The following is a 12,730-nucleotide window of genomic DNA, read 5'->3' on the forward strand; positions in this document are numbered from 1 at the left end:
AGTGGTCCCCACTCCAGCAGCATCAGCAACACCTGGGAACTTGTTAGAGATGCACATTCACCCCTCTGAACCTACCAAATCAGAAACTTGGGGTGGGGCCCAGCCATTGTGTTTAACAAGCCAGGGGGGATTCTTGTGCTTGCTCACACTTGAGGACCTCTGCTCTACAATAAAGAGCCGTTTATTTCTGCTCTCATTGCACTCCTGGGTTTCTTCGGAAATTGGAATCCTCCAAGTCTTGCTTCCTCCTCTCAAACGTGACTGACGGAGGGTTTCCCAGCTTCTGTTTGAGCCTCTCACTGAGGTGACCTTGTGACAGGTCAGTAATTGGACAGCTCTGTTGTTGGAGGATCTTCTTTGAGTCACCCTCTTGATACACTCATCTCTCCTTTGAAGGCACATTGACAAGGCCAATTCCTTCTCTAATTATCCAGTAGAACTTTCATACCACCTCAGTCTGTCACTGGACAGATATCGATCATGTACTATGTCTCTAGAACCTATAGCGAAATTCAGAGTAAGATATTAACCAAATGATCAGAAAAGGCAAATATATAAATAAATACTCCTGAAACCTCTCTCTCTCTCTCTCTTTCTCTCTCTCTCTCTCTCTCTCTCTCTCTTAGTTATTTTGAAAAAAAGGTTAAAAGCCACTTTTTATCCTAATTGTACGTATCAGCCTGGTCCCATAAGTATAACTGTATTGGCATCTGTTTGGATTTTCACTTATGGAAATAAAGTGGATATAAGCATGCCCAAACCTATAGAGAACTTTTACAAAAATGTATGTACATTGAACAGAGGCTATGCCTGGAAGAAGATGTCAGCAGATTGAGAAAAATTCTTTTTAGAATGAGTTTGCAGCTCCTTTTATGCACTTGGAATTAAGGAGGGCACATAAAAAAGAATACATGAAAGTGAGAGGAAATAAAACTGGAATTGGATTACTGGGTAGTTAAGTTTCTATGCTTCCCTGGGGGTGGTTTCTCTTCTGAGGGGTCTGAAAAGAGACATTTCGAAGGTGTGCTTGCTTAGAGGCACAGAAACAATGGGCAGGACTTGTTTAAGGCAAAGATAAACCTTTTTAATAAAGAAGGTATATGCCTGGTATGTGACTACTCATCATGACTAGCCTAGTTAAGAATTTATGATCAGGTCATCCTGTGAAGTTACTTTTCACAGAACCCCTCATTGTTCAATTTAAAGGTTCAAGAGCAAGACATACAGGCAGTTCTTCTGGAATGGTAGCTCCTACCCCATTTTGAAATGGCTCCATTTATGTCATTTTTCACAGAACTATCAAAAATAGTAAATTATTGAGATAGCACCCTCAATTGCCAAATATTTTCCAGGAATAGACAAGGAGGGGAATGTTCTAGTGAGTGAAAATTTGCACAGTTGTAATTTTTCAGATGATCTAAGAGTTGTTTTTTACGGTGAAGTTTACATGGACATCATAATCACCATGGAATGTAGACTATTGGGATGTTTGTGTGTTTGATCTTGGTGAGATTGTGTGTTTTTGTGCATATGGCCAGTGGTGGGTTAGGACAATGAGGTAATGAGGCTTACAAGAAGCATCTGAATGCTTATCAAATATCTGGCCCTACTGAGTACACATAACATGGCTCTTATTTTTGACTCACCTGTTCAGAAATGCCTGTGATCATGAGTGTTGGAGACAGTGTAAGTGAACTGAGCATGCATTTATTTTTTAAAATGGAAAATGATTCAAAACACTTTGTGGGGGTGGGTTTCCCCTGGGGATATAAAAGAAATAACATGGACTATCACAGACCTACAATATTAGCATTGGAAGAAACCCTAGCAGTCACCAAAATCACAGTCCTCATTCATATAGACACCCCTACACACTTACCCTCATGCTGCCTAAATGCCTCCAGTGATGAGAAACTCACCTCATTGAAATTTCCTTTAACTTATGCAAAGCTGTAATTGAAATTTCTTCCTTTGCTCACTCTGCCCAACACCCTCTAGCCAAGTCCATTTTATAGTTGGGGAAATTGAGACCCAGATTGGTGAGCAGACTTGTGAAAGGAAGCAGAGTTTGCCACTCTGACATAATAGTTATTCTAGGCTGACTGTTTCTAAGAAGCAGAAGACAAAGGAAAAGCTCTGAAAAGTGAGTGCAAGTTAGCCTTTGTAAGAGACATCTATGTTTATAAGGGAAATCTCCATTCTGTAAGGGTGTCTCCCTCTTGGTACCAGGAACAGAAGGATGACTCTAAAACTCTGGAAACTTACCAGGGGAGGAAGAAGGGACTTCATTCGCATAAGGGCCTTACCTTTGTTTACCTTGCAATTTTTGGTAACCCCCCAAAAACTGTTCCCCACCCCCAACATCTTCTTTTTTGTCTTTAGCTGGAAATGTTATTTAAGGTGGTGCCTTGGACCATTTGGAGAATTCCTTTTGTATATTACCCACGATCTGGGCCTCTCCCATGCATATAGGAAGTGTACATGTGGTTAAACTTGTTTGTCTTTCTCCTCATTATCCGTCCAGTCTTTTATTACTGGCGGGAAAAGGACGTCCCTCCCCTACACTCGCTTAAGCATAGAAACAGTGAGGTCATAGCAGGGTTGGGCTGGGAACCCAAGCCCAGTAACTCCTGATCCAGTGCTTCTACTCCATATCAGGCTTCTGTCCTCAATTTGTCAATTTAGATAAACAGTGTTTTACGTATTCCTGACACTGGTCCAAAACAAATGTATTGAAATATGCCCTTTGATGTAGAAATGTAACCCATGTAGGCATACTCTATAAAGAAACATGGTCAATGAATATCATGCAGCCAAAAAGAGGAGGGGGAACAAAGGGCAGCAAAGCAAAAGGAGGTTATGATGTAGCTCCAGTTGGTAGATGTTGGTACTGAACCAAACTATACTGAAATTGGACTTCAATAGGAGAGTCCTGTGCTCACACTTCTTATAGTAGAGATGCAGCTACACACCTTCTGTTAACCATTAACGACTGTTCCACAGCAGTCTTTCAGAGTATTCTGCATCAGAGGACAAGGGTAGAGATGGGGTGCACTTACCTTTTGGATTTGCCCTTTAGATGCATAAACCAGAAAACTGAAGGTTGGAGTAAGCATTGGGTGGCATACGTAAACTAGTCTTCTCCTCCTCCTCCTCCTTTTTAAAGGAAAGATCAGAGTCTGAATATATTCGTCAAGGAGAAGAAGATCCAAGAAATCTGACAGAGTTCTTTGTTGCCGTAGCTTTACTTTGAATAATTCTAGTGGCTTGAGCTTGCCCGAACCTTGAAAGTTCCTGAGACCTTCATTTGAATTTGATATGGTGAAAAGGTTCGACTCCCTCCTCAACCCCTTCCCTGGGACTCCCAGGACTCCCATGTTCTTTTTCTAGTTGTTATCCAGGATTGTTTTTATGAAGGGACCAACATGGAGGGTATCACCTCGTCCCTTAAACCAGGTTGTTGGATATAGCATGACTATCACTAAAACACACACACACACACACACACACACACACACACACACTATGGTTTAATTGAATTCCAAACTGAACACTTCAGAAGTGACACAGCTTGTACCTGAGCATACGCCTATGCTCTCAGTTGATTTAATTAACGATGTGGTGTTTTGTTAAGATGCTAGAAATATAAAAATGCATAATAAAAGCACTGGTTCCTTTTAGGAAGACTGCAAAGCCCTCTCTATGCAGTCTTCCTAACAAGGGATGTTCCTGCAATCGTGCCTCTGATTAGTTATCTCTCTGGTGAGCACAGCAGAAAATAGTGGCCGGTGGGCAATTAATCAAATCAGAGGCACCAACTTCTCTTTCATTACTACTGTTCCTTTCTCTCGACCAATGCGTGCTGTTTCACTGGCTTGCTAAATGGCAATCATTTTAATTTGTTCATTGGGTTTAGATGAGCAAAATATAACAGCACATATATTGTGATTGTTAAAAACTAAATTAATAGTACAAATTTGAAGGTCTAATTGGTGTTATTAAATGATCCATGATGATTCAAGTCAGTCCAGGTAATGCCGACTTTTCTTTTTTCTTTTTTAATTTCTTTATTGATTGTGGTATTACATATGTGTACTTATTCCCCCATTCCTCCCCAACCCCCCATTCATACCCTTACCCCCCTGTTGTCTGTGTCCATTGATTAGGCTTATATATGCATGCATATAAATCCTTAGGTTGATCTCTCCACCTTACCCCCACCCTACCCTACCTTCCCTGAGGTTTGAGGTTCTGATTGATGTTTCTCTGCCTCTGGATCTGTTTTTGTTCATCTGACACAGTATGACTACATGAAGTTTCCCCCTTGTTGTAACATTTTCAAATGCATTTCCAGTGAGATGAACTTTAGTTAGCTTTTAACTGGTTTTCCTTAGTTACAATCCCCCCCCCCTTCTAATCTGTATACAAATACAATATTGATTTTCTAGTATATTACGCAGGATTCTTTTGGTTGAAAATAATGGCTCGAACCCAAGTAAACTGGCTAAGGAGGGTGGGGGGGATTTGTTGGTTCATTCAGGTGTAAAACTGTTTTAAGACACTGCTCAATCTTAAGCCTCAAATTATGTCATCAGATCACTGTATTCTGATTTCCTTTGGGCTAGCTTCGTTTTCAGGTTCTCCCCACAAAGTGGCAATGATGATCCCCAGTAACTTTAAACGGATGGTCTATCAGTTTAGCAAAATCAGGGGAAAGAGATTCTTTCTAGCAAAAATCCCAGGTGTCGCTTTTACTAGTCTAGCTCAGTGTTTCCCAAACTTCTCTCATGATGAGAATCACCTGGTGGAGTTGTTAAAATACGGATTCCTGAATCCCAACTAAGAAGTGCTAAACTATTGATAGAATTTTTGGGAACATATAGGTAAAATTGTATACTTAACTAGTGCTCTAAGCTTAGTAGTTAAGGTAAAATTGTATACTTAAAATTGTATACTTAGTTATAGATAAAATTGTATTATAACAAGAAAGATGAAAACTCAGAGGTTGGAAGAGGAGGAAAAGGGATAGTGTTTGGCAGGGAAACTTAATAAAACAAAATGGTTTTCGCTTGTTTTTAAATCAGAGTATTGTACTCTGGGATGATTCACATGTTAGTTACCTCCCAGTGAGAAAGTCACAAATTCTCAAACCTCAGTTTCCTCATTCACAAAAGGAATTAACTACTTAGATGACTCAACAAATATCTGTGAAGAGGATGTATCAGACATATTTCTAGACACTGAGGATATATATAATAGCGATCAAGATATAACTATGAGCTCTTGACACATATTCTCAGGAGAGAGAGATCTCTAATAAAGGGGCAATTGAGTGTTATATAATTGATGTGCTAGTAAGATACAATAGAATACGTAAAGAAGAATAGCGACTTACAGAAAATGAGGTCTGACATTTTACTTAGATTATCAAGGAGATTCCCTGGGAAGTGTCATTTGAGTAGTATCCCCGAGGCCCTGAGGGAGTGATCCACCTGGGAGCATTCTAGGGAGAAGCAGCAGCAAGTGAAAAAGGCCTGAGGTGAGGGCCTGCTTTCATGGCCAAGGAAAATAGCCAAACCCCTGAGCTTGAGGGCAGGTGAGTGTAGGCCATCGATAAAGTTGAGATCGGAGAGGAGCTGGAGCCAGATCATGTCAAGTCTGGTTGGCCATGAGATGAGTCTGGCTTTTATTCTAAGTGTGACAGGACACCGCTAGCATTTTATGCAGGCAAGAAATGATCTGACTTACATTTAAAAAATATGATTCTGGCTACTGTGGGGAGAAGAGATGACAGTGGAGGAAGCAGGAGACCAGTTAGGAGGGTGGGAAGGTAATTCCAGGGAAGGGAGATGGTTGCTTTCTGGGGCCAGGATGCTGGTTCTGGATGTAATGAGAAATAAACAGGTTAAGGAATACTTTTTAAAATAGAATGAGTTTGCTGATGGTTTGGTTGTAGGAGGTGAGAAAATGAGGTAGCTTGGTCTCCGTAACTGGGTAAATGCTGGAACTATTTGCTGACATGGAAAACGTTAGGGAGGAGGGTTTTGTGTTGGGTGTGGGAAATGAAGAGTTCAGCGGGAAATGCTTTTTAGTCATCCAACTTGTCATGTCTGGTAGGCGATACCAATCTGGGAAAGGTCAAGAATAGAGCTATCGTTTTGGGAGCCTTCCGTGAATAGGTGGTATTTCAGGCCATGGAAATGGATGTGACCACTAAAGGAATAATTTTTAGATGGAGGAGGAAGGCGGATGGAGCCCTATCCCTTCACTTGTTAGGGCTTTTTATTTAAGTATTTCAAATGAATGATTATTCCAAATCCAAATGCGAAAGAGATAGAAGTGGACAGAGTTACTTAGGTTGAGGTCAGAGACTTGCAGACTGAGCCTATCCCTCACCTGCCTCAGACCCAGACTCATACATGCACATAGAAGCCCTAGTTAATCTGAGAGGAACAAACGTTGTAAAACCAATGAGATCTGCATCCTCCCCAGCTCCGGTGGTCTGCCGCTCTCCTTTTGGCTGCCAAGCATGTGTGTTTGGTCCGCCCTGACCAAAGCATCCCAGGTCCAAGGCTGAGTTCCATGGTTCTGTTATGTAGATAAACATATTTACAGTTTTATCTTGGTTAGATTTGATTAGAAAACCAGCAGATGGAATTATAGAATGTCAGAGCTGGAAGCGAACCCAGATACCATCTCTCCCAATCCTTTCTGCTGTTGGGAAGGGGATGATGATGATGCTCAGAACAAAAAAGGGACTTGCTGAGGGTAAACCCAGAAGCAACAGACTGGGCTCTGCTACCACATCCTCTGATGCATCGTGTTGTGGAACAAACGTGTTGAGAGTTAGGAATTCTTCTGAATAACAGAATTGTACAGTCAGTGTAGAGCCTATTTAGTGAGTATCAGTGAGTGTCCATCTGTTAAAGGGAGTAAGGCCTTCTAAGAGTTTATGCTGGAGGAACGTTTGATAGTTTGAAAGTCAATTCCCCTTCAACTGGGAGTTCTTAGCCTGGGTTTGAATGAATCATGGGTTCTCCAGAAAGTATGTATGTATGTGTGTGCACATTTTTTTTTTCCCCCCCCTGGGTAGAAGTTCTCAGGAGTTTACTAGTTTTTTGAAGGAACACATGCTTCCCACCCTTGAAAAGGGTTTAAGAAAAATCTGAAAATCTTCATATAAAGCAAAGTGACTGGCCATTGTAGGCCATGCACTGTTGTAATCATGGCAACATAGCTGCCTATTTGCACTAGCTAGTGGCCTAATGCAGGTCATATAAATGAGCTATTTCTGGGAAGAGCAAAACATAAAAATACACTGATTAATAGTGAAAGAAGTACCTGTATGTTTTAATCTCCAGGAAATTAGTAAAATATAAGAAAACTTTTGCAACACTCAGTGGTGACATACCTCAATATGCCAACAGCTTTTTGTTGTGGTGTTGTTTATTAAATATTTTCTGATGCCCTACAAAAGCCTTAATAAATAGGAAGCAATTACTGGCATTTTTTTCCTCTACCAGAGACTTGCTATTTTCCTATCTGATCATCTATCTAACTTATTATTTATTCCCACATTATAGGACCCTGTGGGTACTGAAATCCAGCTCACCCATGCCTATTTCCTGTAATGGACGAACTTGATGCTAATGTGAGGTATGTGACAGTTCTGTGTGTATTGTGCTATACATTATGGCCATCTGAACTATGAGGTCTCTGTAACAAAGCTAAGGGATGTGGATTTTCTTAAATGTTTCATATATCGTCATAAGTGTGGTTCTGTTCGATTGTTGGTGTTTTTGTTTTCACTTCTGCTTGAAAGATTAATAAAAATGGCTATAAATGTTTTGAGATGCCTATATAAAAAGTCTGCACCTAAGGGAGATATGCTATATGAAAGTAGATACTTCTGTAATAGGAAGAAAGAAGATGTATTTAATAGCATAAAGCAATTTTATATCATTTATCTGTATAGCTAAATATTGAATATACATTTAAATAGCTATTTATAACAGTTTCTCATTTGCCCACTTCTTTATTCAACCAGGTCATTAGATTATGATGCATGGTATAGTTCTGTAAACCTGAATGCCTTTTGTTTTGTTTTTCTGCAATTTCCTGCTGCCCTTGGAGATCAAATAATAGAATGGCTCCTGGGGAAGTTATTTCTTCAAGGGCTTGCTGCCATTTTATTCGGCACAACCAAGTAGTGGGAGGAAATTGTATTCAATAAGGTGTAAGTGTTATGGGTTGGCATTTAAGGCTGAAGACTAGCTGGAGATACCGATAGCTGGAAGACTTTCCAAAAAATACATTCCCAGAGGAATTGCAGGACAGGTTCCTTCACCTGAGACCTGTAGAAAAGCATGTTCCAGGTACAGACTGGGGGCTCAGTGCCTGAGTGTGGCAGGTAGTAGAACATGTAACAAGTAGAACATGTAGAAGAACACTGTGACAAAAGGGAGCCATCAAATGTCTTGACCGAAACACTAGTGTAATGTGACAGGGCTTCCAAGATGTACTACACCTGGGAATTCCTTAAGGGTAGGATGTGTCTCACTCATAATCCCTGGCACATGGTGGGCATTTAGGAAAGGATTGTTGATCAGCCAGTCTTCAGTGTTACCACATGTATTTCAAATGGGGTTGCGTTCTGTTACACCTTGATGTGCATTGGGGCTCTGACTGCTTGTGCCATGCCAGCACAGCTAAGGGTTCTGCAAGCCCGGGGGAGGGCCGATGAAAGATAAGGAAGACAGACAAAATGAATAAGCTGAGTCTAGGTGGATCTTCTGTGCCTGGCTGAGGCCACGAAACAGATCCAACTGCAAAGCTGATGGTTTATTTATTGCCAGGTGCAAGCAAGGTAATTTACAATGTTCTTGTAAGATTCACTTGTTTTGGCAGCACTTGCTGCCCTTCCCACAGCCCGCTAGCTACCCAGGAAAGATCTAGGGAGCAGTCACAAGATCAAGCTTTATGCTTAGAGGACTGTGCCCTCCAAGCTGGGACTTGTTTGTGACTTTGCCAGCAGGTCAGTCCCAGGCTTAACCTTATAACCGCTTCCTACAACTGCTCAGCAATAAAACATTTTACATGAGCAGTAGAAGCATCTTGGACTTTGTTATTTACCCAGCACACTGACTTGGAGCAGAGCCTAAGGACTTTAATGCAGATTTTTTTAGGTTGGTGCCATGTGCTTAATTTCCCTCTAAAAGTTTGTGACATTATTGGTCCCCAAAAAGCACAGTGGAATCTAGAGAATTTCAATTTGATTTTAGTTCATCCAGAGGCCAAAGTGAGCAACATCAATGGTGAGAAGTTATGAAATTGTTTTAAGTTTTAGACACTGTATTGGTTTGCATCAGTTCGTTAAAATGCACTTCTTTTGAGAGAATTCAGATAGTATGACCCCAAACATTTGTAGCTTTTCAACATTTATTTATAGCAGCATTGGATTCTAATGGTAGAATACAATTCAATTAGATGACCATTAGCCTTGGGTGCTGTCTGTCCTGTATTGCTCAGGATACACGGTACTAATCACTCCCCAGAATCTGTGGACCATCCTCTCTGTCAGATTCCCAGCCTGATTCCCTCAACATGTGCTCATCCTCGCCCACTCCCTATCTCCACCCACAATGTTGGAAGCATGCAAATGCCACAGACTTTCCACCCAGTTCTTCCTCAGTCCAGCCTCTGGGGGTGTCCATGGTAAAGATATATTTTAGGTGCACATTTACCAAATTGTGATGTGTGGATCTCTGGTGATGCATAATGATTTCAGGTAGTATATGAACATGTTTTTATTTTAAAATATTTATTTTAAGGTAACAGTCTTATCATGATGAGTAATACTGTTTTGCACACTTAAGGTAGTGGCATGAAATTTCCTTTTAAAATAAAAAAGAAGTGTATTTAAAGAAAATGTTATGTATTTTAAAAATATTGATTAACAAATGAACGTGAAAAAAATCGCGGGGGTCATATGCAAATGACCAGGGTCTTGGAACGGCTATTCTAGTTTATAACTAGATAGAGGAAAGTTTGTGACTTTAAGAGCAGGAACCAGAAAGTGTTTTTTTGGGGTAAGAAAATGTCCTCACTTGGTAAAATGCCTAAATAAAGTACGAGCTGAAAGGCCCAAATCCCTGGCACAAGAGAGGAATTTTATTACATGCTCTCAAGATAGGAAAATGAGTGAGCAGAGGAGGGAGAAGGTTGAAGAGACAGGGTTCTGAGAAGGAGAGTCTGTGCTCTGCTTGGAAAAAGTGAAAATCCAGTGTCGCAGTAGCTGTAGGGGACTCTGAGAGTAGATGGGTTGCATATCTGCATTTGCTGGTTTGTTTTCAATGTGAATGATGCGTGTGCTGACCTCTTGTAGGATCCAGCGTTTCCGTAAAGCTTCCTAGTCTGGCTAGCCATTGAACGTTGAACGTTTATTATGTGTGAGGGCATCAAGAGCTATAAACTTATCATGCATTATCCTGTTCAGTTTTTAAAACAATCCTATGAGGCACGTGCCATTATTATATCCACTTTACGATGTGTGGTGACCAACGCACAAAGAGGTTCAGTAATCTGTTCAAGGTCATGTAACCACAATGCCTCCTACTTGACTGAAAACATTTTATGTGCATCTGTATGTATGTGTGAGTGTGTATTGGTGTTTTGGTGAGAGGCTGGCGTGCCTGTAAATGTGATTTATAAGAGAGGATGCAGAGTGGACACCCAAACGGCACAAGATGGCAGAAGACTAGATAAATGGGAAATTCAGAAATCTGAGCAAGTTTTTTATTTAGACCAGCTGTAGAATTGAGACACTCCAGCTAGTTTTTCCCAGATATCAGGGGTCAGAGAGTTTCTACTCAACATGTAGAACCAAATAAAATGTCCAACATTTAAGCATTTTGTCAGGCCATCACAGCCACTTTTTTTTTTTTTGTTCGTTTGGCTTCATTTTAGTTTGCTAATTCAGTTTGATCTTTACTATTACATATCTGCCAGTGTTCTTGGCTCCAAGTATCAGAAATGAACTTGCTAACATATTCAAGGGTAATTTTGGAGAAGCTACAATGTATAGGCTCGAAGAATTAAGGAGAAAATGCTGGAGGACAGAGTTTGCAAATAAATAGGAATTTTGGGAATTCTTGTTGAGCTTGGAAGTGGAACAGTGACCAACCCCAGGGAGAAGTGGTCAGTACACATTTCTATAAGGGTGATGACCAAGAATTTCCCCTTGTATGCGGCTTAAGAGACAAAGTTCTGGGGGATGACATATGATTGGCCAAGCCAAGTCATGTGACCAGTTCCTGTCCAGCTCTCCTATGAGGAGGCAGGTACCACTCAGGAAGATGCAATACAATGGAGGAAAGTTAAATCCTCCAACTATTTTTTTAAGGGACGGGAATAGAGACTTAGTAACATGTGACCAACGTCCAACTTGTAGCAGTTGGATATTTATGTGTGGTATTTAAATAATGTTGCTCCATGTTACATTCATTAAGCATGTAAACTGTGTGTGAAAGGGAGTTAACCTAACTGCCTTTTCTTAAGGAGCCCATGGGCTAGCCAGAGGACAACCAGCCAAATAGAATTAAACACAATAACAAAAGAACCTTAGTAATGAGATATACGTGAGCTATATTCTCTCTGAACTATGAGGTAGGACTTAAAAAATACTAAGTCTTGATATTAGAATTCTGAGCTCATTACTAGCATTTTCCTTTAAGGGCATCTGTTGTAGAGAGTAGGATGGATTGAGTCAGGGTGAAAAGCCGGCTGTGAATCAGGGCCTGGTTGGAAAGGCAAGTTCTGATGAGTCTCCTCCTTTGGTAAACACTGTCTCACAAACTTAAGCAGACAGTAGTCAGCTTTGCAGACATCTGACACCCACCTGATGTCATTTTTTGGTCTGTTTTCATCTTGTTGGGGCTCTGGAGGTGACAACTGCATTTTTTTTTTTTTTGAAGTGATGAAAGGAAAATGGAAACAGTGGCTTTGGTGACTTTTCAGCAGGAACTCTTTGTGGAACATTATCAGCCTGCATTTGGGCAGTGAGCCTGGTGATACCTTACCCCAGGGCTGTTCCCAATCCCTCAGTGCTACTGACTACAGTTTATTGCCTGGCTCCAGAGATAGCCCTTGCTTGTCTTTGTTGTTTTGGTTAAAGATCAGATGCTTTCCACTGACAGTTGGTTTTCCTCAGCTTGAGCATGACCCCTAAAGGCAGTCTAGGCCTCCATCCTTTTCTTCCAGCTGCTTTTTATAGCTAACATGTTTCTGCTTTCTAAGAAATCGTCTATCAATTTCTATGCTGTTTCCCCGAAAATAACAGTGTCTTATATTAATTTTTTCCTCCCAAAGTTGTGCTAGGTCTTATTTTCAGGGGATGTCTTATCTTTCCATGCGCTAGGTCTTATTTTCGGAGGATGTCTTATTTTCGGGGAAACACGGTAGTTCCAGAAAGTACAGGATTCAGGTAGGTGATAAGTGGAGGAAAGTCCAAATATATACAGACTCTTTCTTTGACAATTTCTCAGGATAATAGCCCCAAACACTGAGTGGAGAAAAAGTTTATTTTATTTCTCTATTTTCTTTTTTTTTTTTTTTTACCTTGGCTTCCTTCTACCCTTGACTCATCTCCTTGTCCCATGGGCTTCTATACTTTCCTGCTGCCTTGCCCCTGTTTAATAAGAAAAAGTTGGGTTAAGATTCTGTTTCTCCTCTA

General features: G+C 40.7%; 1 protein-coding gene across 3 annotated transcripts in view; it reads left to right on the top strand.

Annotated features, from left to right (window-relative positions):
• Window positions 1-12,730, top strand: part of HTR4 (5-hydroxytryptamine receptor 4) — a 115,177-nt gene that overhangs the window by 13,179 nt on the left and 89,268 nt on the right. For all 3 annotated transcript variants that reach the window (XM_084883242.1, XM_084883244.1, XM_084883243.1), the window contains exon 2: window positions 7,584-7,656. In XM_084883242.1, the coding sequence (XP_084739368.1) occupies window positions 7,631-7,656 (26 nt within the window). In that variant the 5' untranslated portion in view covers window positions 7,584-7,630. The remainder of the gene's footprint in view (window positions 1-7,583; window positions 7,657-12,730) is intronic.

Source organism: Pipistrellus hanaki, assembly GCF_964339955.1.
Source record: "Pipistrellus hanaki genome assembly, chromosome: 5".
Lineage (NCBI taxonomy): Eukaryota > Metazoa > Chordata > Mammalia > Chiroptera > Vespertilionidae > Pipistrellus > Pipistrellus hanaki.